The sequence below is a fragment of the Miniopterus schreibersii genome, assembly GCF_964146895.1.
Source record: "Miniopterus schreibersii genome assembly, chromosome: 12".
NCBI classification, from domain to species: domain Eukaryota; kingdom Metazoa; phylum Chordata; class Mammalia; order Chiroptera; family Miniopteridae; genus Miniopterus; species Miniopterus schreibersii.
Window position 1 is genome coordinate 68,594,853 of NC_138112.1, and position 23,227 is coordinate 68,618,079.

General features: G+C 57.2%; 1 protein-coding gene across 1 annotated transcript; it reads left to right on the forward strand.

The window, feature by feature from the left end:
* The first annotated feature begins 8,857 nt into the window (after positions 1–8,857).
* Positions 8,858–22,740, forward strand: CCDC88B (coiled-coil domain containing 88B). Its single transcript, XM_081153588.1, has 27 exons — positions 8,858–8,927; positions 9,204–9,343; positions 9,487–9,598; positions 9,681–9,750; positions 9,825–9,883; positions 9,972–10,055; positions 10,135–10,278; positions 10,482–10,627; positions 10,756–10,837; positions 10,988–11,146; positions 11,653–11,799; positions 11,951–12,059; positions 12,252–12,388; positions 12,472–13,599; positions 16,521–16,648; positions 16,727–16,844; positions 17,636–17,731; positions 17,811–17,951; positions 18,506–18,762; positions 18,995–19,138; positions 19,328–19,514; positions 19,647–19,792; positions 20,042–20,140; positions 20,299–20,465; positions 21,001–21,207; positions 21,367–21,435; positions 22,248–22,740. Exons 1-27 carry the CDS (start codon positions 8,868–8,870, stop codon positions 22,301–22,303), a joined length of 4,392 nt encoding a protein of 1,463 aa, XP_081009714.1. The 5' UTR covers positions 8,858–8,867; the 3' UTR covers positions 22,304–22,740.
* Positions 22,741–23,227: the final 487 nt, after the last annotated feature.

The following is a 23,227-nucleotide window of genomic DNA, read 5'->3' on the forward strand; positions in this document are numbered from 1 at the left end:
GGAGAGAGGCCAAATCCCAGGCCGGTCACTGAGGGTTTCTGTGACTATGCCTCTCTGGGCCTCAGTTTCCTCATCAGTATAATGGGGCCAGTGACTGTTATTTTCTAGGCCCCCAGGATTCTCCGTATGTTATCTGGTGCCTGAAGTCTCACCTAAGGAGCTGGGAAGATGTCTCCAGGAGGAATCTTTGCCAGGCCCTAGAGAGTCAAATCTGAGCTTCTGAGAGAAAGAGTGGGTTGGAGGGGTCCTGGCATTCCTGGCCTAGACCAGGCTAGGGTGCAGCCATGCGGTTGCCATGATCAGAAGCATTGGAGGCTACTGGCCCCAAGGCAACACACCCTGCTGGTGGAGTTTGGGGTCTGGCCACACAGGCACCCAGTAGTGACAGGGGAGAGAGAAAATGTATGTGGGGGGCACACATACGTTTGTATAACTTCTGTGTGAATGCAGATTCTTGGTGTTAATGAGCCTGCATAGCAATCTGTCATGCTATTTATATTCGCATCAACCCTTCTTGCTTGAGCTGGGAATCATATCTTTGTTTGCTAACCCTCACCGGAGAATATTCTTTTCCACTGAGTTTTTTTTTAGAGAGAGTGGAAGGGAGGGACATAGGAAGGGAGAGAGGGAGAGAGGGGGGAGAGGGAGAAAAACATCAATCATCGATGTGAGAGAGACATTGATTGGCCACCTCCCGCATGTGCCCCGACTGGGGCTGGGGATCAAGCTCGAGACCCTTTGGTCCATGAGCCAACGCTCTAACCACTGAGCCACACTGGCCAGGGTGGGAATCATATCTTTTTACTTGACACAGGTAAGGTGTCCTGCTCAGGATGGGGAACAAAGGAAACACTCAATATGTGCTTCAGGAAGGAGTAAAGAAGTGAAGGAAAGGAGGGAGGGAGACAGCTATCGTTTCCCCAGCGTCCTGGATATTGCTCCCGTCGTTTCGGCATGAAATTGACTACAGTGGCCCTGAAGCAGAATTAGATTTGCTGGAGGTGATGTAAGTGCCAGGGACTGGGGACAGGCGTAGCTCAGAGAGATGCAGTAGGAAGGTTGACAGTCTGGGGCTAGTATGGCAGCTCTGTGATGATCAGGGACCCACACTCCTTCCACCTTGCTCCTCTGTCGTTTTAAACACTGGCTTCTGCTTCACAATCCACTGTGGCTGCTTGAGTTCCAGCCATCACAGTCATAGGGAACAGGAGATAAAAGGCCCATCTTTTAAGAAGGTTTCCGGAAGCTGGCCCCTGTCACTCCCACTGGCCTCCCATCGGCCAGGGCTTGTTCGCGTGGTCGCATAGCTATAAGAGGCTGGGAGACAGTGACTTGACTCCAGGCTGCCATGCGTCTAACTAAAAATCGGGTCTGTTACTAAGAGAGAAAGGATGTGGGTGAACATCAAGCACTGTGGGCCTCACGGGGAGGACTGCGTCTGAGCAGAGGGACCTTTGGGGATCCAAGGCCTCCCAAGGGCCAGCGTCACTTCGCTGCTGCTCCCATCAGCCTTGGCAGGTGCACATACCAAGCTGTTCCAGATCCCCAGTGACCCCTCTCCAAGCCACTGTCCCTGCAACCTTGGTCTTCATAGTCACCCCAGCTCCTTAGCCTGTGGGTCCTCCAAGCTTCTTCCTCATCAGTGTCTCCCCGACAGTTCCCACCACCTGAGACACCTGTCCTTTTCCTGCCCCTGCCCGAGCGCTCTGAGCCTCAAGGCCCAGGCCAGTCCTGTTTGCTGAAGATGACGCCTCTGCTCCGTCCCTTCCCTGAGTGGTCCATGCGGCCACACCCTCAGCTTCATTAAACGTGGCGTTTTTTTGACAAATAATTTACGTATCAGAAAATGCACTTTTAAAAAGTGTACAAATGGTTTTTAGTCTATTCACCAAGTTGTACAACCATCACCACCACAAAGATGGATTTATAATCTCAGTGACTTCGCTTAAGATCTAGCTGCTCGTCTCCCCTGAGCCTTGTGTGCACACCCTTATGTGATAAAAGGCGAGTTCAGACCTTCGGGGGTTCTGCTCACCCCTTGAGCCCCCCACAGTCACATCAGGTGTCTTGCACCCCCCCACACCCCATGGAGTAAGGGAGGGAGAAAATGACTTCTAGCTGTGACTGAAAAATGAACAGGCAATGGCCAGGTAAACAGAGGTGGGAAAGGCGATCCAGGGAGTGGAACAACCTGTGCTAAGTCCTCAGAGTGAGGAAGATGAGGGAAGTCTGGACTGAGCAGACCAGGTGAAGGCAGAGGAGGGATTTTGTCCATAAGCTGGGCTTAGCTGGGTTCCCGTGGTGGACATCTGGGTGCCTCTGGTGCAAGGGGCAACTTCAGACACATTTCTATTTGTGTTTCCTTTTGGGCTTCTTCCTCAGGGCGTGTTCCCAGATGCCAGTGTGCTGGGTCGAAGGACGGTGCCAGTTTTATTGGTCTCTGGAAACTCTGAGGCTGCTCTGAGGGCCGTCGGTGACGTGTGCGGGCACATCTCTCCACACAGGCTGCCAACCCAAGTTTCACCTCCTGAATTTATTTTTGCCAGCTTAATGGATATTTAATGGTACCTTGGAGCTGTCTTTAATGTGTGTCTTTAATTACGAGTGAGGCTGGCAACCCCAGGTCTTGGTGCCAGGTCTCCCTCCCCAATGCTTGCAAACTAGGTGCCTGCACCAGCCTTGCTTTCCCACCAGAGGGCAACAGGGCAGCGGGAGGGGGAGACGATGCAGCTCTCAGGGTCTGAGGACTTGGGTTTACCCTCAGATGCCCCGCTTACCCCCAGGTCCCTTTGAACTTCACTTTCCTTATCTCTCAAATAGGAATTCATTTGTTCAAAACCATTAATTTGGCTGCCTTTGGTATCTTGGCTCCACCACTTCCTAGCTGTGTGGCCTTAAGTAAGTGACTTAACCTCTCTGTGTGTCAGTTTCTTCATCATAAAAGGGGGATGATAATAACAGCCCCCGTATGTTAAGGCTGGGGAGGGGATTCAGTGGCTAATACATGTGCAGAACAGAGCTGGCACAGGTAAGAGGCCAGCAGACGTTGGCGCTCTCATGGTTCCTGTGGCTCAGCACTGTGCTTGTGCCTGGACTGCAGCATGGACCACCCCACGACATCCCTGTCCTCGTGGATCTTCCACTCCAGTGGGGAGCAGGTGAAGGGAAGAGCCGGGGAAGATACAGAGTGGAATAAGGCTGCGTGGAATGAATTCAAAAAGAGTCTGGAGGCTTTGGCTAGATAGAAATAAATGGTAAAGATTTATCCAAGGGTCTTAGGGTTTGCAAACTGGAAACGAAGAAGAAAGAGAAGCTGAGGATTCTTAGAAAAAAGCACGTTCTTGTGAAGACTCAGTCATGTGCACTTAGTCTCTGGATTGGTCTGAGGTGGTGATGCTGTAGATGACCGGTGGTCTGGATACTGGCTGTCAGGTGGTCTGGATAGTGGACACTCTTCCTCAGTCCTTCAGGGGTAACCAGAGGGTTATCTGAGGTCTGCTGTATATTCAGGCATTGATACAGGACTGGAAAGTTCAAGTTTAAGTTCCCAGGTTAAAGCAAGAACAGAGTGTTTCCTCTTACCTCAACCTACTTGATTTTAGTAATTTAGCAGCTTGACTATAGTGAATCCATTTTATTTCTTCACTCTATTCCTCATCTCCCCCTTTTGATCATGATTTTTCTTTCAGAAAACGTCATAGATCAAACAAAACATTTTAAAGTCCCTTGATGCCAAAGTGGCTATGCCTTCCTTGGGTCTGTCATATCCCTGGGAGGGGAGACATGGGCCAGAGTCATACTTGTCATCTATGGGTCTTATATTTGTGCCAATATTTGTGCCAATTTTTAGGTTGAAGTATTAGGAAAGGAATTATTATTTTATACAGGTTTCAGAAACCAATCTCAGTCTTAAGACTAGGTCAGTGCAGTTAAACAGTGGTCTCTCATTTCAGATGGTGACGAAGACGATGGCTTCCGAAGTCAGGCCTATGGTACAAGTAATCAGGTATTTAATAAGAGACATCTCTATGGAAACAAAAGAAAATCAATGGTTAATAATTATAATTAACGATGGTTAATTATAATCCCTGTTTCTGAGTTCTGAAGGTAGACTGTTGAGAAGATTTCTAGATGTCTGGTTCGGAGCATCTTCAGCTGGAGCGAAGGCAGGCGGTGACGGTCTGACAGACCTCCTGCAGTTGAATGTCTCTGGTGACTTTTCTGCAACAGGCATGGGGATTGTCCATATATGAGCTCTTGTGGTGATTTCGCTGAAGTTGATATTGACAGTCATGATGAGAGGCTGGAACTTGACTCAGAGCACAGGGAGAAGCCACTGGAGGGTTTAAGGAGGGGCGGGTCATGAGCCAGTTCATATTTCAAATGACTCCTCAGGCACTGGGTGGAGGCTGCCTAGAAGAGGGCTGGAACCAGCATCCCAGCTTTGGTAAGAGGCTCAGAGTGAGGCAGGGCAGGTGACCCCAGAAGTGTGGGGTGCCCTGGGGAGAGCAGGAAGGTAGAGCTGGCCAAGTGTCAGGTAGTGGGGGCTGGGATCTTTTCAGCTACCAGGGCCCAGTTCTTGCGGGCTGCACCTGAGTCCCTGGGCACCTGGCCTGGCACTGGGCACATGGCCCTGAGCCCCACCCTCCCTGGCGTTGGCTTCCACTGCCTCCTTCTACCTTGTCCCGTCTCAGAAACTTGGCTGGTGGGGGAGGGAGTCCCTCAGACTCAAGACAGGAGGTCCAGGAGCCCAGAAGGCCCTGGAGGCTGTTTTTTAGTTCTTGAGCCTGCGACCCTGCACCACCTGGTTAGGGAGCTTGGCCTCCAGGCTGCTGGGGTGCCAGACAGGGCTCTGGGCCTGCCGCAGACGGAGAGAAAAAGCCTCTCTTTGACTCAGCCCTCGGTTCAGGACTCTGGCTGGACCTGGCCACCACCTACCTTGGCCTCCTTGAACTGTTCCTCCCCGTCCCAGAGCCCTCCTGTTCTGGCCTTGAGGTTGGACCAGGGCTCTCCAGAGAACTCCAAACCAGAAGGGAACTGGGAGATAGAGCCCCCCCCCCCCCCCCCCCCCGTGGAGAAGGGAAGCTGGGCCCCTGTGGGAGGAGACTGCAGGGAGACAGCAGCAGTTGACTGTGTTGTCCATTTCTCTGCTGTCTTTCTCCGACTCTCACCCACTTCCTGGGTCCTCATGCCATCAGCAGTGGGCACTGAGCTCCCTTAAAAACTGCCAGAGTCCGACCCGTGTGGTTCAGTGGTTGAGCGTCAACCCGTGAACCTGGGGGGGTCACAGTTAGATTCCAGGTCAGGGCACATGCCCGGGTTGCAGGCTTGATCCTCGGTAGGGGGTGTGCAAGAGGCAACTGATCAATGATTTTCTTTCATCATTGATGTTTCTCGCTCTCTCTCCTTCTCCCTTCTTCTCTCTGAAATCAATAAAAACATTAAAAAAAAAACAACTGCCAGAAAAAGCTATCTGAGAAGGGCAGTTACTATGGCACGGTAATAATAGCAAAAGATGCAAATATGTACAATATTTGTCAACACGAGCGTTTACATGCCGGGACAGCAGCATAGTAGAGTGCCACGCAGCCATTAAGGACAAGGCCGATGGTCCCGAACAGAAACGAAGCAGGCTGCAAAATATATTGCAAACAAGGAGATGCAGCGCTGTGGGTGTGGTTGCAACCATCTATGGTAGATGGACTTGGGCAGCTGCATCTCAGAAGGACCCAGAAAATGCTAAGGGGGGTCGAGGACTGGGAATTGGGAGTGATGAGGGGAAGACTTGATTTTTTTTTTCCTATACATTTATGCACTCGACATTTTTAAAAGACATTTATAATTTTTTAAAATAGGTTTTTATTGATTTCAGAGAGAAGAAAGGAGCGGGGGAGAGAGAGAAAAACATCAATGATAGGAGAGCCTTTGATTGGCTGCCTCCTGCATGTTCCCCACCAGGAATCAAACGGCAATCTCCTGGATCATATGTTGATGCTCAGCCACTGAGCCACAGTAGCTGGGCCACTCTTGACATTTTTGATCATGTATCTGAAAAATTCTTCTAAGGAAAAATTTATCCAAAGGAAGGGGACCACTGCCAGCCTCTGATGAACATCCCTCAGCAGCTAATCGAGCCTGGAAATCCCAGGATCCCTGTGTCAGGGGATGAGGGAGCCCCTCTGCACCCTCCACGCCACCCTCCACCCCAGCCTCCCTCTGCCTGACTCAGCTGAACCAAGTCTGAGAACCAGACTGAGGTGCAGCCAGGCATGTCTGAAGTGACAGATGTGAGAGCAATTGTGACACGGCCCCTGCCTCTGAGGCCAAGGAAGGCTGTGACCTGGAGATGTGATGGGGCCCTTGCCCTGCAGGAGATGAGGCCCAGCTCTGACGCTTGGCTAACCCCAGCAGGTGCTCCAGAAGACTTCTTGGGTGGGAATCCTTGGGGGATACAGACAGAAGTAAAATTCACAGGGGGTCCAATTGGGACAGACCCTTGATATTATTACTAGTAAAGATAATCACCAACCCAGGGACCATTTAATGAAGGCTTGAGCCAGGCACCAGCTCATGGAACCCTCATAATTCTCTGAGAGGATTACCCTCATTTCAGATGCACTGGGGCCAGGGGGGTTAAACAACACTTCTGCTGACAGCCCTGCATGGCTTCCCATTGCCTGGTCAGACCAGCTCACCTTGGTCACGAGCAACTTTGCACTGTGGCCCCACTGCCTTCCTTCAGTTGGTTCTACTACTCAATAGCCGTGTGGCTTTGAGGAAGTTATCACCTCTCCGAGTCTCCGTTTCCTCCTCTGTAAATTGGAGATAATCCACAGTCCTTATTTCATAAACTCGTCTGGAGCAAATGAATTCAGAAGTGTAAAGCGCTGGTAACCATGACTGGCTACCATGTGCGTGCCACGATTGTTCTTATGACCCCATATTTTATCAAACCTAAGATGTCATCGGTTGTAAAAGAAGCCACTAAGGAAAAAAAGAACACTGTCAGTTAACTATGTCCCAAGGCTCTTTCATCACTAGAATCTTTATTTTATAAGTCCCGAAGGAGCTCTTTTTGACTTAAATGTAGATTCTCATCATATAAAATTCTGATGCACACATAAAAAGGAAAACAGAAGCAAAATAAATTGTTTACAGTGTTCGGAAAATTTTTTCACATTTAGAGTCTGACAGAGATGCGATGTCTGTGTTTCACACCACCTCCTCCTGGGAGACCTTGAGTGTTGGGGACCAGCTCCCCTTCCAGCAATCCATGAGACCAGCGTACAGCTCTTAGATCGGTCTCTGGTCAGCTCTTAGATCAGCTTTGCAATCGGCTTCTGCTTTGGAAGTGTTACTGACAAGGCTGGCTGTCCTCCCCGAGGGCTCCTACCACTTGGGTTCTGGGGTTAAAAGAGTGTTCTGCCCTTGCCTCTGGGTTTCTCCCCAAGCTGCTGACGCCCTTTCTGCAGAGTTAAATGCTTCGGAAGGGTGGGCACGTGCAGGTCTGCTGCCAGCCAGACAGCAACCCTACATGTAACCTGACTTCAGAGATAAATATGAGAAATAAAGTCTTGGAATGGGCAAAACATGAATAATTTCTAAACTTTATACCGGCCATATTTCCAGCTGCCACAGAGCCACTGTACACTGTTCCCGCTGCCTGGAATGCCCTTCCTCACTCCCCACTTTGCCCAGTTAACCCAGTCATCACTGATCTCAGCTCCACTATTTAAAAAAAAAAAGTTTTTATTGATTTTAAGAGAGAGAAGAAGGGAGAGGGAGAGAGAGAGAAACATTGATGTGAGAGAGAAACATCAATTGGTTGCCTCCTGCGTGCACCCTAACCAGGGATAGAACCCACAACCTGGGTCTGTGCCCTGACCAGGACTCGAACCAGTGACCTTTTAGTGCATGGGCTGACGCTCAACCAACTGAGCCACATTGACCAGGGCTCCACTTTAAAAAAACATTTAATTTAATTTTTTTTGTTTATTTATTTTAATTTTTTTGAGCCCCCTCTGGATGCCTTTCCCGAAGTCAAATCCCTTCCCCATCTATGCCCCTAGTATCGCTGCAATGTTACACTTTGAGTGTGTGTGATTTGGGGGTAGCTCTCTCCCCAGCACTGGCGAATGAAAGAGTGAGGCCTGTAGCGAGCAGTGGCGGAATGGAGAGGTTCTGGCCCTTTTGTCTAAGAGACAAATGCTGCTGGCCTCTGCACTGAACCGCTCCCCTCAGAAGTCCCACACACTTATTTTACAAACGGAAACTGAGGCCTATGAGGTCACTTGCCCATGGTCCAGACATCCTGTCTCAGTCCAGTGTGCATAGAATATGGGGGTGGGCTTCAGAGGGGGCTTGCTGGGGGAGGCGGCCTCTGAGCCAGGCTTCGCAGGCTGGGCGACAGTTTGGGTAACTTGGAGAAACATCAAAAGGAAGGGAAGCCAGCAGATGAGAAGACACAGGTGTGGGCACCCAGACTCACCCCATAAGGCTGGGAGGCCCCTCAGAGGCTCTGGAAGGTGCAAGGCTGAGGTCACCCTCTCAGGTTTCAAGTTGGGAAACAGAGGCCCAGAGAGGGGAGAACTCACCTGCCATTGCCATCCAGCCATGAGTGCTGTGGGCCTTGCTCCTGGGGGGCCTCACCTTCGCCTGTTAGTCTCAGTCCCTGAGGAGATGCTGGGAGGATGCAGCTTGGCCAAGTGGGGGCAGAGGAAGGGCTCTGGGGGTGCACAGGCGCCTGCACCCGGAAGGAGGAAGCTGTACAGGGTGTCTGTGGCTGGGCCCGGGATCCCCCCCGGGGACTTCCTCTTCCTCTCAGGGCAGGTGTAGCTGCCACAGCGAGACCAACACCCTGGCCCGTCATGGACGGGGGCAAGGGACCCAGACTCAGAGACTTCCTGGGTGGGAGCCTGGCCACCTGGGTGAGGCAGCAGGTGGAAGGGGTTGGGGAGGGGAAGTGAGCAGCGGCGAGGGGCTGGTGTAGGGGTGGGGGGAGGATGGGGCAGAGATGGGGTCTGAGGGGGGTGGGCTTAAATGTGAGGCGGGAAAAGGGGTCCAGACCTGTGGGCACAGAGACATTCAAGGATTTGGTGAGGAGGGGGCCGTGTGGGCTCAGGGGGCAGGTCAAAGGGGCTCAGGGTTCACTCTCCTGGGGGGGCTCTCTCCTGGGCCGGCTGACCTGTCTCTGCTTCCCACAGGCGCTGGGACTGGCTGGGCTGGTGGGAGAGGTGGAGGAGCCAGAGGGGGAAGAGGAGGAGGGAGAGGGGCCCCTCTGTTCGGAGAAGAGGTTCTTGCGACTCAGCGACGGGGCCCTGCTCCTCCGGGTGCTGGGCATCATGTAAGGGGCATGGGGGCCAGCCTAGGAGCTGAGGGGAGGGGTGGGACAGGCTGCTGGGCAGAGCCTGAGGTCTGGGGGCGGAGCCTGGTTGAGGGGAGGTGGGTCCTTGATACCTTTCCAACCAATGCCCCCTGTGTCCACAGTGCTCCTAGTTCCCGAGGGGGCCTACGGATAATCAGGGGCCATGACAGTCCCGCAGCCCATCGGGTGCGGAACCTGAACCTCCTGTGGGGCCGACTGAGGGACTTCTACCAGGTGAGGGCTTGGGAGGGGAGGCTGAGTTGGGGGCTCTTTGCAGGAAGGTCCATCTCATTATCTCCTCCCCCTTCCCCCCCAGGAGGAGCTGCAGCTGCTGATCCTGTCACCACCCCCTGACCTCCAGACACTGGGGTTTGACCCCTTCTCAGGTACTCTCTCCCACCACCCCTTCCTGCGTCTACCCTCCCGCCACCTGTTAACCCCCTGTGCTTGTGCCCTGCAGAGGAGGCCATGGAGGAGCTGGAAGGCATCCTTCGGCTGTTGCTGGGAGCATCGGTGCAGGTGAGAGGGAGGGGAAAGGGCAGGGTCCAGCTTTGGCTGCAGAGGTGGGACACTCCTGTGCCAGCCTCCCCAACTTGTTCCCCTACAGTGTGAGCACCGGGAACTCTTCATCCGGCACATCCAGGGCCTCAGCCTGGAGGTCCAGAGTGAGCTGGCTGCTGCCATCCAGGAGGTATGGCTTTGGACTGGCACTATCTGGGGACACCCTGCCCCTGACTTCTTAGGCTGAACTGCTTTCTCTACTCACCCAGGTGACCCAGACTGGGGCCGGCATAGTGCTGGCACTGGCTGGGCCGGAGCCTGGGGAGCTGGCGCCTCCAGAGCTGGAGATGCTGTCCCGGACCCTGAGGGGGACATTACTGAGACTGGCACGGGAGCGTGATATGGGGGCCCAGGTATAGGGCAACAGGGGTACAGAGGGCCAGATGTAGGAATGGGAGGACCACAGGGACCCCATATGTGGGGGAGATAGGTGCTGAGGCCCAGGTGTGGGGTTGGGGGTCTTGGGGCTGCAAGAGCCAAATTCAGCTTGTGGTGCTTGGGGGAAGATGTGGGAGGCATAGTTTACTTCTGACCCCTGACCTCTGATCTCCCACAGCGGCTGGCTGAACTGCTGTTGGAGCGAGAACCAGCCCCTCTGTTGCCCGAGGCTCCTGCTAGGACTCCCCTGGAGGGCCCCTCCAACCACCTGGCCCTGCAGCTGGCCAACACCAAGGCCCAGTTGCGGCGCCTGCGCCAGGAGCTGTGAGCGCAGCAGGGAGAGGGCAGATTAGGGCTAGATGGGGCCCAGCCCCGTGGTATGGGTGGGACCAGGCCTGGGAAGGGCTGCGGGTTGCTGGTCCCCAGACCCCTCCAGCGTCTCTTTCCTCCAGGGAGGAGAAGGCCGAGCTGCTGCTAGACTCCCAGGAGGAGGTGCAGGGCCTAGAGGCGGAAATTCGAAGGCTCCGCCAGGAGGTGCGTTCAGATGCTTCCCACCAGCGCAGTAGTTCCTAACCTTTCCCCCGCACCTCGCGCGTCCCATTGCCTCCCTGTGCCCGGGCTCCTTCGCGTCCCCAGTCCTGTGGCTGCGGCTGGCCTGTCCCAGCTCCGCTCCATCTGGCCCAGGCCCAGGCGCTGTCGGGACAGGCCAAGCGGGCCGAGCTGTACCGAGAGGAGGCGGAGGCGCTGCGGGAGCGGGCGGGCCGCCTGCCCCGCCTGCAGGAGGAGCTGCGGCGCTGCCGCGAGCGGCTGCAGGCGGCCGAGGCCTGCAAGGGCCAGCTGGAGGTGAGGCCGAGCCGGGCCTGGGGGGCGGGGCTTGTGGAGGGGAGGGGTCTGGGGCGGGGCCTGCCGGGGGGAGGGTAGGCCCTGAGGAGGGGCGAATTTGGGCCCGGAGAAGAGAGATTCAGGCTTTACCGAGGGTACAGCCGTGGCTCTGAGAAATGGGTAAAGGCCCTCTGGACGGTGGGGCAGACGGAGGGGAAAGGTGGGGGTTGAGGGTAAGAGTAGGCCCTGGGAGGGAGGGCGGGGCGGACTGTAGGGGCGGTGGTGTCTGGAGAGAGTCCCTAGCAAGGGGAGCTGATAAATAGGGCCCAGAGGGATGCAACCTTGGAAGGCAGCTTCTGGGGGGAAGAGTGGGGCCAGGTGCTAGGGAAGTGGTACCTGGAGAGAGCCTGCAGAGGACTGAGTGAAGGAGGGGAGAGGTGGGGCCTAGAGAGCCCCATGGGTGTGGGGGTCAGGTGGGGAGGAGAGGAGCATCCAACCACTGGCTCTCTGACCCTCCTTCCCCCAAGGAGGAGCGGGCGCTCTCTGGGACTCTGGAGGCCTCGAAGGCCCTGCTGGAGGAGCAGCTGGAGGCCGCTCAAGAGCGTTGTGCTCGGCTGCATGAGACCCAGCGCGAGAACCTGCTTCTGCGGACCCGGCTGGGCGAGGCTCACGCGGTGAGCTTGCCAGAGTGACCCCCATGGTCCCCCAGGGTTCCCTAGTGATCCCTATGACCCCAACTCCTAGTTTTCCTTAGTGATCCTCTAGCCCACACACTTGGCCTGGTTATGGTGGGGAGGGCTTGTCTGACCCTTCCCTCCCGGCCAGGAGCTAGACTCTCTGCGGCATCAGGTGGACCAGCTGGCAGAGGAGAACGTGGAGCTGGAGCTGGAGCTTCAGCGGAGCCTGGAGCCACTCCCGGGCTCTCCTGGGGAGGGTGAGTGGTGCCTCAGTGGAGGAACTGGGGCTGGAGGGCTGCCTGTGTCTTTCTGCAGCTGTGGTAGGGATGGTTTCTGACTTCCCCCCCTTCCCCCAGGTCTCTGGGGGTGTAGGGGTTTAGGTGAGGAGCCAGGGAGTGTGGCAGGACCAAGGGTGGGGAGGGATCCTCACCTCATCTCACACACCCCAGCACCCCTGCCAGGAGCGGCCCCCTCGATACATGATGAAGTGAGGGAGGCAGAGGCGAGGCGGCTACAGAGCCTGGAGCGGGAGAACCAGGAGCTTCAAGCCCTGCTACAGGTGTTACAGGGGCAGCCAGGTGGCCAGGTGAGTCCCCTTCCCCAACCATCCTAGTAGGTTGTTCCTGGTGGCCTCCTCTGGGCTTGACCATCCCTCTCATGTGCCCTCAGCTCCCCCTGCTGGAGGAGCAGAGTGAGGACTCTGTGGTTCCAGAGCTGGCTGCGGCTCCCCAGACTCACCTGACCTCAGACCATGGCCCCCAGGGCTTGGTTGGCCAAACCCGGGATGAAGACCCCCAGGTCTTGGACTTGGCTTCCCCAGCATCAGAATCCACCCTGGAGGGGTTAGTTGAGTGTCCCCAGACATCTGAGTCAGACCCTCAAGTGATGGAAAGGCCCCTTCAGACGGCTCCCATGGTCCCCCAGACCTCGGACTTGATGCCCCAAGAGTCAGATCCTGCTGTAGAGACACAGGAGTCCCTGAAGAAGGCTGGCCATGGAGCCCCTCTCCAGAACTCTGCCTCTGTGGCTCCACCTCAGGGTCCTGAGATAAAAATTCAGGCCCAGCTATTGTTGGGAGGAGAGACGGGGGAGTCAGTGCCCAAGGCCCAGGGCCTAAGACAGGAGGTCCCTGAGAGCAAGCCCGGACTCACAAAACCCAGCCTCTATGTGCAGTTGGAGGAGCAGGAGTTCCCAGGCAAGAGGCTGGACCTACCCAAGGAGCAAATGGAGGCCAGAAAGCAGGAACTGAGGCTGGAGGGGATGATCAGGGACCCAGCCCAGAAGCCGGAAATGGCTCCTGAGGCCCAGGCATTGGAGGGATCAATCCCAGGGGACATCTTGACCAGTGGTTACCCAGAGCAGGAGGCTCTCAGAGAGGAGGTGGCTCTGCTGAGGAGAGAGGCTGAAGCCCTTCGAGCTGAGCTGGAGGTTCAGGCTTGGAGGATGGAGGCCCGAGGAGCGGAGGCTGCTCGCCTGTATGAGGAGCTGGCTCAGGCTCGGAGGGCAGAGGCTGAGGCCCACCGGGAGGCAGAGGCCCAGGTCCAGGAGCAGGCCCGACTGCGGGAGGCCGTGGAGGCAGCCAGGCAGGAGCTGGAGGCTGCATCGCGGGAGCGGGAGGCACTGGCAGAGGCACTGGCGGCAACAGGCCGAGAACGAAGGCAGTGGGAGCGCGAGGGACCCAGGCTCCGGGCCCGGGCTGAGGCCGCAGAGGAGCGGCTGCAAGTACTGGAGAGCGAGAGCCGCCAGCACGTAGAGGAGGCCGAGAGGGAGCGACGGGAGAGGCAGGCCCTCAAAGAGGTATGTGGGTGCTTACGTTTGTTTGGGGTCAGGAAATGGGGTTCCAGGCCAGTGGCTGGAGTTTTGGCTTATTCATTCCATCAGCAGCCACTGAGCCCAGCATCGAGCTGGGACTGAAGATAAAAAGACGAGGTCCATTCCTGCCTTCCAAAGGTATGCCTGGCTTGGGAAAGGAGCAGATGTCCCCTACCTTTGATGGGGTGGCTGCGGAGGTGATAAGAGTGTGGGCAGGGAGCCAGAGTGCCTGGGTGCAAATCCTGGCTCTCTGACTACAGCAGTCGCTCACCTGCACCCCAGTGCCTCCTTTTGTAAAATGGGGGTACTCTTCGTAGCTGTGGTCTTCTGGAAGACCAGAGAAGGTGGTGGTGCAAGAGCCTAGTTCATGCTGGTCGAGACACATTGGTTATGAAGAGCAAAGTATTGTGGGAGCCTGCGGGAGAGGGAGCTGATGATGACAGAGTTGGGGCAAGGAGGCTTTGGGGAGGGTTCTGGGGAATGGTCAAGATTTCACCAGATGGGGAAGGGCATTTCATCCCAAGGGAACAGCCTGTGCAAAGACTTGAAGGTATCAAAGATTTTTAGGAGCCCAAGAGGAAGGGGGGGGATAGGGGCCCGAGAGGTGTGTTGGGCTAGCTTTTCAGGTGTTCGTATTCCATCCTCAGTCAGGGAGAGCCACCCAGGGGTATGGTGACCTGTGTGAGTCTGGGTTTGAGGAGGGTCACTTTGGTGTGCAGGGGCCTGGAACAATTAGGAGGCAGTGCCTTATGGTTCAGGTGGCAGGTGAGTCTGGCTTGACTGAGAGAGGAGATGGAAGAGAGAGGAGGCCGGGAAACACCTTTATTCATTCATTCCGGTATGTTTGTGGGTGTCTCCTTGGCACTAGGCCCTGTACCAGGCAGCCAGCATGCCCAGACTCGGAGAAGTGCTCCCAGTCTGGGGTGGAAACAGGACTGTGCAGGGAGCCGTGGGGGTTCAGGAAGCATGTAGGACTCAAGGCTGGGACACATGAGGGAAGGCTTCCTGGAGGAGGGGTGAGAATGGCAATGAGCATGGAGGAGGTTCAGGTGGGAGTTTGTATGGGTGGAGCGTGAAGTGGGGAGTGGAGGGAGGTGAGAATTCATTTAGCAGGGTTCCTGTTGGACAGGGCTTCATCTTCCTTCCACGGAAAGGAGTTGTGGCTTTTTTCGTGAAGGCAGTGGGAGCCACTGGAGTGGAGTGGTCAGGGCTGTGTGTGGAAGGGCCCCTCAGGGGAATGGGAGGAGGCAGTGAGGCAATGGAAAGGGTGTTCGGGTCAGCGGGGACCAGTGCTGTGGGAGGGTGTGCCGCAGACAGGAATTGAATCTTGCGCCTGAGCAGTTTGGTTTCATCCCTGTTGTACTGACGAGGACACCGAGGTTCAGAAAGGAGGGCTAATTGGCTCTGAGACCTCATCCAGTACAGAGGAGTGGGGACCACACTGTTAGGTTGACCCAGGGTTGGGCATTATGCATGACGGGCCTGGGGAATGTGGCAATTGGGGGTTCGGGTAAGAGGGTAAAACTGAGAGGCTGTCTCTGGGGTCCACTGGGTAGGATGTAACAGATGCTGTTGGGCAGACCTGGGTTATAGCCCGAATCCCCTACTTATCACCTGTGTGGCTTGTGGCAAATTACTTAACCTCTCTGAGTCTTGGTTTACTCACCTGTAAAACTGGAATAAAAACGACCTGCCTCCCAGGCTGCTGTGGGATAACGAATGGAGAGAGCTTGGGGCAGCTGTGGAGAGGAGATGCCAGCAGGTGGGCGGTGAAGGCGAGGCTGGGCTGGCTGCTCAAAGGGCCAGCTCTGAGGACTGAGTGGGTGAAAGAGGCTGAGGACAATGTGGGCAACTTTGTGAGATTTCCTGGTCAGAGTACTTCCTGGTGACAAGTGGCTGTGGCGCAGGGGGAGGTGACCAGCCAGGGGGAGAGATCAGGGAACCTGAGGCCAAGGAAGTTGTCCACATGGGCCTCCTGAGCTGGATGGAGGGCAGGAGGTGCAGGGAGGGAGCACCGATGGCTGTGGTCAGGGCCTGGAGGAGGGCAGGGCAGGGTTCTGGGCCCAGTTCTGGTCTCCTTCATTGCATCACTCTTCTTACCCTCAGCCCTTGCCTGCCAGCAGCAGGGCATCATGGGACTTGTAGTTTTCAGTGAGAGGCAGTGGGCACGGGTGTCTGGAAGTTCATTGATCTTGGGGGGAGATCTGAAGGGTGGGGGGTTGCTAAGCCAGGAAAATCAGAGCAAAGCCTGTAGAATTGGTTTCCAGAGGGAGGATTTGACAAGCTGCTTGGCCGGAGTTGGCCCTTCCCTGTGGTTTTATCCTGCCAGGGCCCCCCACACCTCAGAATTGTTTGGTTTACCTCCCTCTGGGGGCCCACACCTTAAATTGGGCCTCCTGCGCCATTCTGCAATGGTGTGGTCCAACTGCCAGAGGCCGCTGGGCCCTAGCATCTCTGTCCCCTCCACCCCCAGTCCCCACTGTGGTTAGGCCTGGTGTTCACCAAGTTCCTGTCTTCTGTGGCCTCCCTGTGGCTGAGAGCGCTCTCCAGACCTGCTTCCGCTGAGCCCCTCTTTCCTTTACATGGCTAGTGTGGCCCCAGCACGTAGGGCACGTCCAGCTGTCACTAGGCACATCAGGAACCATGGACTCAGAGAGGTGACTCTGACTCCTGCCAGGCTTACAATCCCCAGTTCTTTCATACCCACTCTGTCCGGTGACCAGGCTTTGCTCCCATTTTACAGATCTGAGAGAGGAGGCCCAAAGAGTTACAGATGTTTGTCTAGGGTGACAGAGCAAGGACAGAAAACCAGGTCTCCTGACTCTCAGGCATCTGTCTCTGTCCCTCCCCTGCGTGATGGTGATGGTCTGTTCTTCTGGCCCTGAGCCTGCTCTGTCTACCCTTAGGAGCTAGAGAAGGCTGTGGTGCGGGGCCAGGAGCTGGGGGCCCGGCTGGAGCGTCTACAGAATGAGTTGGAGCAGGCGACTCTGGAGCGCCAGGAATTTCTGCGGGAGCAAGAGTTTCAGCACCAGAGGTGGGGGCGTTGCCTGAGGGCCAGAGAGTGTCAGGCAGAGACCTGAGGAGGGGTAGATGCCAAGGCTCCTTCTTGCAGGTACCAGAGCCTGGAGCAGCGGATGACAACTGAGCTGCAGGCTATGGCCACCAGCAAGGAGGAGGCGCTGATGAAGCTCAAGACAAGGGCCCTGCAGCTAGAAGAGGAGCTGTTACAGGTGAGGCTTAGGCCCTGGGAGCAGGAGAGGGGGGGCTCATCCCCTCTCTCCCTCCATTTTCCATGCAGATGTGCAAGGGTGCATGGGCTCCCATCCCTCCAATGCCCCCTCTGGTCTTGTTCCTCAATTCTTGGCCAGTTGCTCACCTTGTAACTCCTTTTGGGGCCTATTGGAAGGGGCACTGTACCGAGAGTGAGGCTGACTCTGCCGATACTGGGTGGTCTTCTGGGGGCCTTGTCACCTAATTTCTTAAATGGACAGAACCTGATGGCTTTGTTTTGAGGTGACTGCTATGTCTTTCTTGCTTGGGACCCCCACCCCTCCTAGTGAGCTCAATTATTGTTGTCATTGTCATAAGTCAGTCGTTATTTATGATGCCCCTGTAGCATATGGGCTCAGTGCTCAGCACTGGGGTGTGATGGAACCCAGTACCAAGCTGCCATACTCAGGGACAGAGGCAAGAAAACAGGCGACCATCACATAGTGCCAGGGGCCAGTGGGCACCCAGCAGACTGCTTCGTTGGCAACTGTGCAGTTGGTCAGGGGAGGCTTTCTGGAGAAAGTGATGTTGCAACTGGGACCCAGGGGAAGAGTAGGATGTACAGGAGGAACAGCAGGGCCAAGTCACCTGCTGCAACCAAGAGAAGGCGACAAGGGCAGAATGAAGAGTGATGGAGCTGCGGGAGCCAGGAGTGCAGGGTTGTGGGGTAAGGGTCCACTGTTCAGGTCCCTGTGCCATCTCCCAAGCACTGCTGCTTCCCTGCGTGACCTCCCAGGGCCTCTCCTTGCAGCTGCGCCAGGGCCCTGTGGGGCTGGAGCCCAAGGAGCACACTGAGCCCAAGATCATGGAGGCCCAGGACGGGCGGCTCATTGAGGTGGAGCGCAGTGTGAGTGGTAAACGGTGGTGGGCACAGAGGTTGTGGGGGGAAAGTGGCCTGGCCACTAACTCCCCTCCCTGCTGAGCAGAATGCAACACTGGTGGCTGAGAAGGCAGCTCTGCAAGGGCAGCTGCAGCTCTTGGAGGGGCAGCTGGGAAGCCTGCAGGGGCGTGCCCAGGAGCTGCTGCTGCAGAGTCAGCAGGCACAGGAGCACAGCAGTCGCCTGCAGGTAGGTGGCGGCTGGGTGCCCTGTCCCCCACCCAATCCTTGCCCACTTACCACTACCCCCTGCCCTTATATTGCTTCCTGCCCCTTTTCCCTGCCTCAGCTCCCAGCCAGCTGTCTCTCCCTGTTCCCTAGTCACATGTGCCTGTGCCCCTGACCCCAGCCACCTTGTTCTGCACCCCTCCTTCTTACCCCTGCCCACTTCCACTTCCCTGTTCTACCTGCTTCCCACCCCCACACCTGTGTCCATGTTTCTCGGTCTCCAGCCCTCTTCTCCGCAGCCAACCATTAGTTCCTACCACTTTCCAGGCCCACCCCAGCCCCATCTGTCACATCTCTGCCTTGTGCCTCTTGCCCTCCCTTCCATGGCCTGGCACAGGCCACGAGCCTCTCCTCTCCCCTTGCCCATTTGCCTCTGCCTCTGGCTCCATTCTGCCCCTACCCCAGCCCTCTGCCTCCTCACAGCTTTCACTCCCTGTCCTCTGCCCTGCCCTTTCCCTTACTCCCCTTCTGGCCGGGGGTTCCACCCCGTGACCCCTGCTCCCTCCTCTGCCCTAGGCCGATAAGTCTGTGCTGGAGATGCAGGGCCAGGAGCTGCACAGGAAGCTGGGGGTGTTGGAGGAGGAGGTGCGGGCAGCGCGTCGGTCCCAGGAGGAAACCCGCGGGCAGCAGCAGGCCCTGCTGCGGGACCATGAGGCCCTGGCCCAGCTACAGCGGCGGCAGGAGGCTGAGCTAGAGGGGCTGCTGGCCCGGCACCGAGACCTCAAGGCCAACATGCGGTCACTGGAGCTTGCCCACCGAGAGCTGCAGGGCCGGTGAGTCTCCCCCAAACACCCAGCTCCTCTCTCCCTGAGGGAAGCACCACCTAGGGCCCCACCTCCACTGCTGTGCCCTCACTGGGAGTGGTGAGCGCCTGGTGCATTCTGCCCGGTGGCTTTGCCGCGGCCTGTGCTTAGGAGATGGCAGACCTCCAGGCTCAGGCAGTCCAGCTGCCTGCTTGCCCTGACCCCAGGTCCCTGCAGCCCTCTCAGCCCTTGTCCATCCCAGGCACGAGCAGCTGCAGGCCCAGAAGGCCAACGTGGAGGCGCAGGAGTTGGCTCTGCTGGCAGAGCGTGAGCGCCTGATGCAAGATGGACATCGGCAGCGGGACCTGGAGGAGGAGCTGCGGAGGCTACAGAGCGAGCACGACAGGTACCAGCCCTGGCGCAGCCCGGCCCCTCTTGAGCCAGTTCTCAGTGTTTCCCTCTCTGAAGTGAGTTGGTGGTGACTCACTGTCCCTGTGGGGTCCTGCTTTGCTTCTACCTAACACAGCTCCTCGAATCCTCATGAGGAGGCTGGGGGGTGAGTTCCCTCAGAGAGCAGCTGTCCTTGCCTCCACAGGGCTCAGAAGCTGCTGGCAGAGGTGTCCCGGGAGCGGGGTGAGCTGCAGGGTGAACGTGGGGAGCTGCGGGGCCGGCTGGCGCGACTGGAGCTGGAGCGGGCACAGCTGGAGATGCAGAGCCAGCAGCTGCGCGAGTCCAACCAGCAGCTGGACCTGAGTGCCTGCCGGCTGACCACGCAGTGCGAGGTGTGGGGTGTGAGGGTTGGGGTGGCCCTAGTGGGGTTGGAGGGGGCTGGGAACGAGGACAAGGGGAAGGGCGTGGAAGTTGCCACCCTGAGCCCCATCAGGCCCTCCTGTCCTGCCGCTTGCCCCCTACAGCTCTTGACAGAGCTGCGGAGCGCCCAGGAAGAGGAGAACCGGCAGCTGCTGGCCGAGGTGCAGGCCCTGAGCCGGGAGAACCGGGAGCTCCTGGAGCGCAGCCTCGAGAGCCGGGACCACCTGCACCGCGAGCAGCGAGAGTACCTGTGAGCAGGCTGCGGGAGCTGGAGCCGGTCCCGGAGAGCCCTTTGGTTGTTTAGGGGAGATGCCCTGGGGGGTCCTGGGAAAAGGGCTGGGGCTGACCCCCAGGGGTTTGGGGCAGTGGCAGTTTGTCACCCCACACAGGAGTGAGTCAGTGTGCTAGCAACTGGCAGGGCTGTACCTGCTTAAACCCAAGCCTTGCTCCTGCCCAGGCCTCATGCTGCCTGGTCCCTCCCATTCTCTCCATCCCTCAGGGACCAGCTCAACGCCCTGCGCCGTGAGAAGCAGAAGCTGGTGGAGAAGATCATGGACCAGTACCGCGTGCTGGAGCCTGGGCCCCTGCCCCGGACCAAGTGAGTGGCTCCTTCACCCCTTAGGCTGGGGTCCTCCCTCTGGCCCAACTCAGGTCCAGGCCCAGTGAGGGTTTTTCCCTGGCCTTCGCATCCCCAACATGGCCCTCTTGTCCCCTTCCTCTGTGGCCTTACTCCCTCTTGTGCCCTCTTGCTCCCAGGAAGGGCAGCTGGCTGGCAGACAAGGTGAAGAGGCTGATGCGACCCCGGCGGGAGGGGGGCCTCCATGGGGGGCCACGCCTGTGGGCCGTTGGGGCTGGCAGCACCGAGAGCCTGGGGGGCCCCCCAGAGATGGAGCTCTCCGAGGGCAGGGAGGCGGATGGGACAGGTGGGTCTGGGGGCCAGGTGACCGGGATGGTCCCTACCCCATGTCCTTTATTCCCCACCCTAACGTCTCTGGTCTCTTCCTTCCTGTGTGGCTCATACATGTTCCCCGATGACCTTCCCTACTGCTCCCCGCCCCCCAGATGCTTTCAGTGGTGCTTTGCTCTGCATCCCCGCTGTGTCCCTCTCATCTGGCACCTCCCTCCTGCCTGTGCCGCCACCCACCCAGTCCTACCCATCCACAGTGGTGCCTAGGACCTTGGAGCAGCAGGGGACTTTAGTGAGAGGTCATTTATTCCAGTCAGCAGACGAGGAAACCGAGGCCCAGGGAGGGGAAGCGCCTTGCTCAAGGTCACAGAGTGAGTTAGTGTCAGAGCCAGCTCAGGGTCCAGCCTCCTGTCACCACCCTCATTCTCCCAGACCCTCCCACTTCTGCAACCTCCTCTCTTTGCCCCTGTGCAGCTTTGCCCTGCTGCTCCTCCACTCTGCTCAGCCCCTCCTTGCACTACTCTGATACTCCATGCCCGTGCCTCTTGCAGGGTCCCCTTCACCGGCACCCATGCGCCGGGCCCAGAGCTCCCTCTCCCTGCGGGATGAGACTCTGGCGGGCAGGCAGCGGCGGAAACTCAGCTCCAGATTCCCAGTGGGGCGAAGCTCGGAGTCATTCAGCCCCGGGGACACCCCCCGGCAGCGATTCCGACAGCGCCGTCCGGGCCCCCTGGGTGCACCCAGCTCCCATGGCAAAGGTAAGGGACAAGGGTCTCTGCTTCCATTAGCCCCAGCTCCCTGTGGACCCACCAGCTCCTTGGGAGAGGAAGTTTCCTTTCTGTCTCCTGTCTTCCCACAAGCCCTGCCTGCCTCTTTCCTGGTCCCTGTGGCCCAGTAGCTGCCTTGTGTCCCTCCAGGCCCTGGCGTGGGATGGGACGGCTCCGTTGAGACCCTGGCGGAACATGAAGCAGACACCAGCCACGAGGGTGAGTCGGGTGTTTGCCCTGTGTGTGGCCCTTGCGGCGCTCATTCATCCTTTCACTCGCTGGACAATGAGCCTTTACTAAGTGCCAGGTGATGTCTAGCAGGGGATACATGGGGAACATTCTGGTGTAGGAGGCAAACAGTAAACAATATGCACAAAAATAATAATGATCTACAATAGCCCAGTAGAAATATGATGTGAGTTGCAGGTATAATTTAAAATTTTCCGGTAGTCCCATCAGAAAAAGTAAAAAAAGACAGGTAAACTTAATTTTGATAACATTTTATTTAACTCAATAAGCCTGAATTATTAGCATTTTAACATGTAGTCAATGTAAAAAATCATTAAGATACATTATTTTTCATATGAAGTCTTTCAAGTCCACTGGTATTTTACACTCAAGCACATCGCAGCTCAGACCTCCTGGAATATTAGGAGGTGGTAATGTTCTGGGGAAAAAGGAAAGTAGGGTGAGGGAGGTCAGAAGCACTGGGTGGGTGGGTTGTAGTTTTAATTGGGGGTGCTCAAGGTAGACTGCAGAGGGGAGGTGAAATTGGAGCAAAGACTGGGAGGTGAGAGTTGGTTGTGTTGACATATCTGGGGAACAGCATTCCAGGCAGAGGGAACAGCGGAAGCAAAGGCCTGGCATTTTGGAGGCCTGGCAAGGTGGCTGGTGCAGCTGGGATGAGAGGGGGATACCTGAGAGCAGGTTAGAGGGGTGGAGGGTGGGCAGGAGATGTAGGGCCCTGTGGACCACGTCCAATGCTGAGAGTCCCCCGAGGGAGTGGGCCTGAGCTGAGCCTTTCCCTCCAGGCCTCGAGGTGCAGGAACCGGAGAAACATCCTCTCTCCCCTTCCCTCAGCCAGTGACACCGCAAGGACTGGGAGTTTGGCAGTGCAGTCTTCTCGCCGCTGGAGTCCTAGTGGGGGCCCCAGGCAGCCCAAGAATTTGGGGAGCCAGAGCCTCCGGGGCAGGTCCTTGGACAAGGAGGCCTGGGCCCCTGGGTCCTCCATGGCCGGCACGGGGGCCCTGAGATGGAGTAGGGATAAGCATGTGAGCAGGGGGGATAGCGGGCCCCCACGAGCAGCTCCTTCCCAGGGCTCTGGCTTTGCCATGCGGCCTTCGCTGAGGAGGAGGTTTCTGGGGGACCCCCCAGATGAAGGAAGCAGGCGGGAGTGGACAAGAGAGCCCCCTACCCGATCTAGGCGGGAGCTAAGGACCGTTGTCCAGGGACCTTGACCTGGGCCTATGTCTGAGCCTTAGCTGGACATGAGAATAAAGCTGGGAAGTAATCGCTTGAGTCTGCGCTGTGTGTATTGGCTGCATCCAGAGCCTTGAGGCGCCAGGGTCACCTGCAGCCCTGAGTCCTCTGCCAGTGGGGTCTGTGGCCATTGGCTTCCTTGCCTGGCACAGGGCAGCAACAGGCTTTCTTCAGGGGAGAGGCCAGTTGTGTTTGCGTGGATATCCCAGAGTGGTGGAAGGGGGGTGGGGTCTGGGCAGCCAGCAGTGCTTAAAAGGTGGGGTCTGGGCTCGGGGTGGGGGGTGGGGGTGGGGGGTGGGGGGTGGGGTTTAAACCCCAGAGGCCCTGCCCACTCCTCCCTAACCCTCTTCTCTCACCTTTTCCTGTCTCATCATTTCTCCCCCACTGCTTTGGGGTTGAGCCCTCCCCAGGGAGCTCCCAGCCTGGTGAGTGTCACCGGGCTGTCATGGAGGGATACAAGAAGTGGTGTGGACACAGGGCCTCCAGGATGACATCCAGGAAGGGGCAATTAGGCTGGGTGGCAGGACGTGAG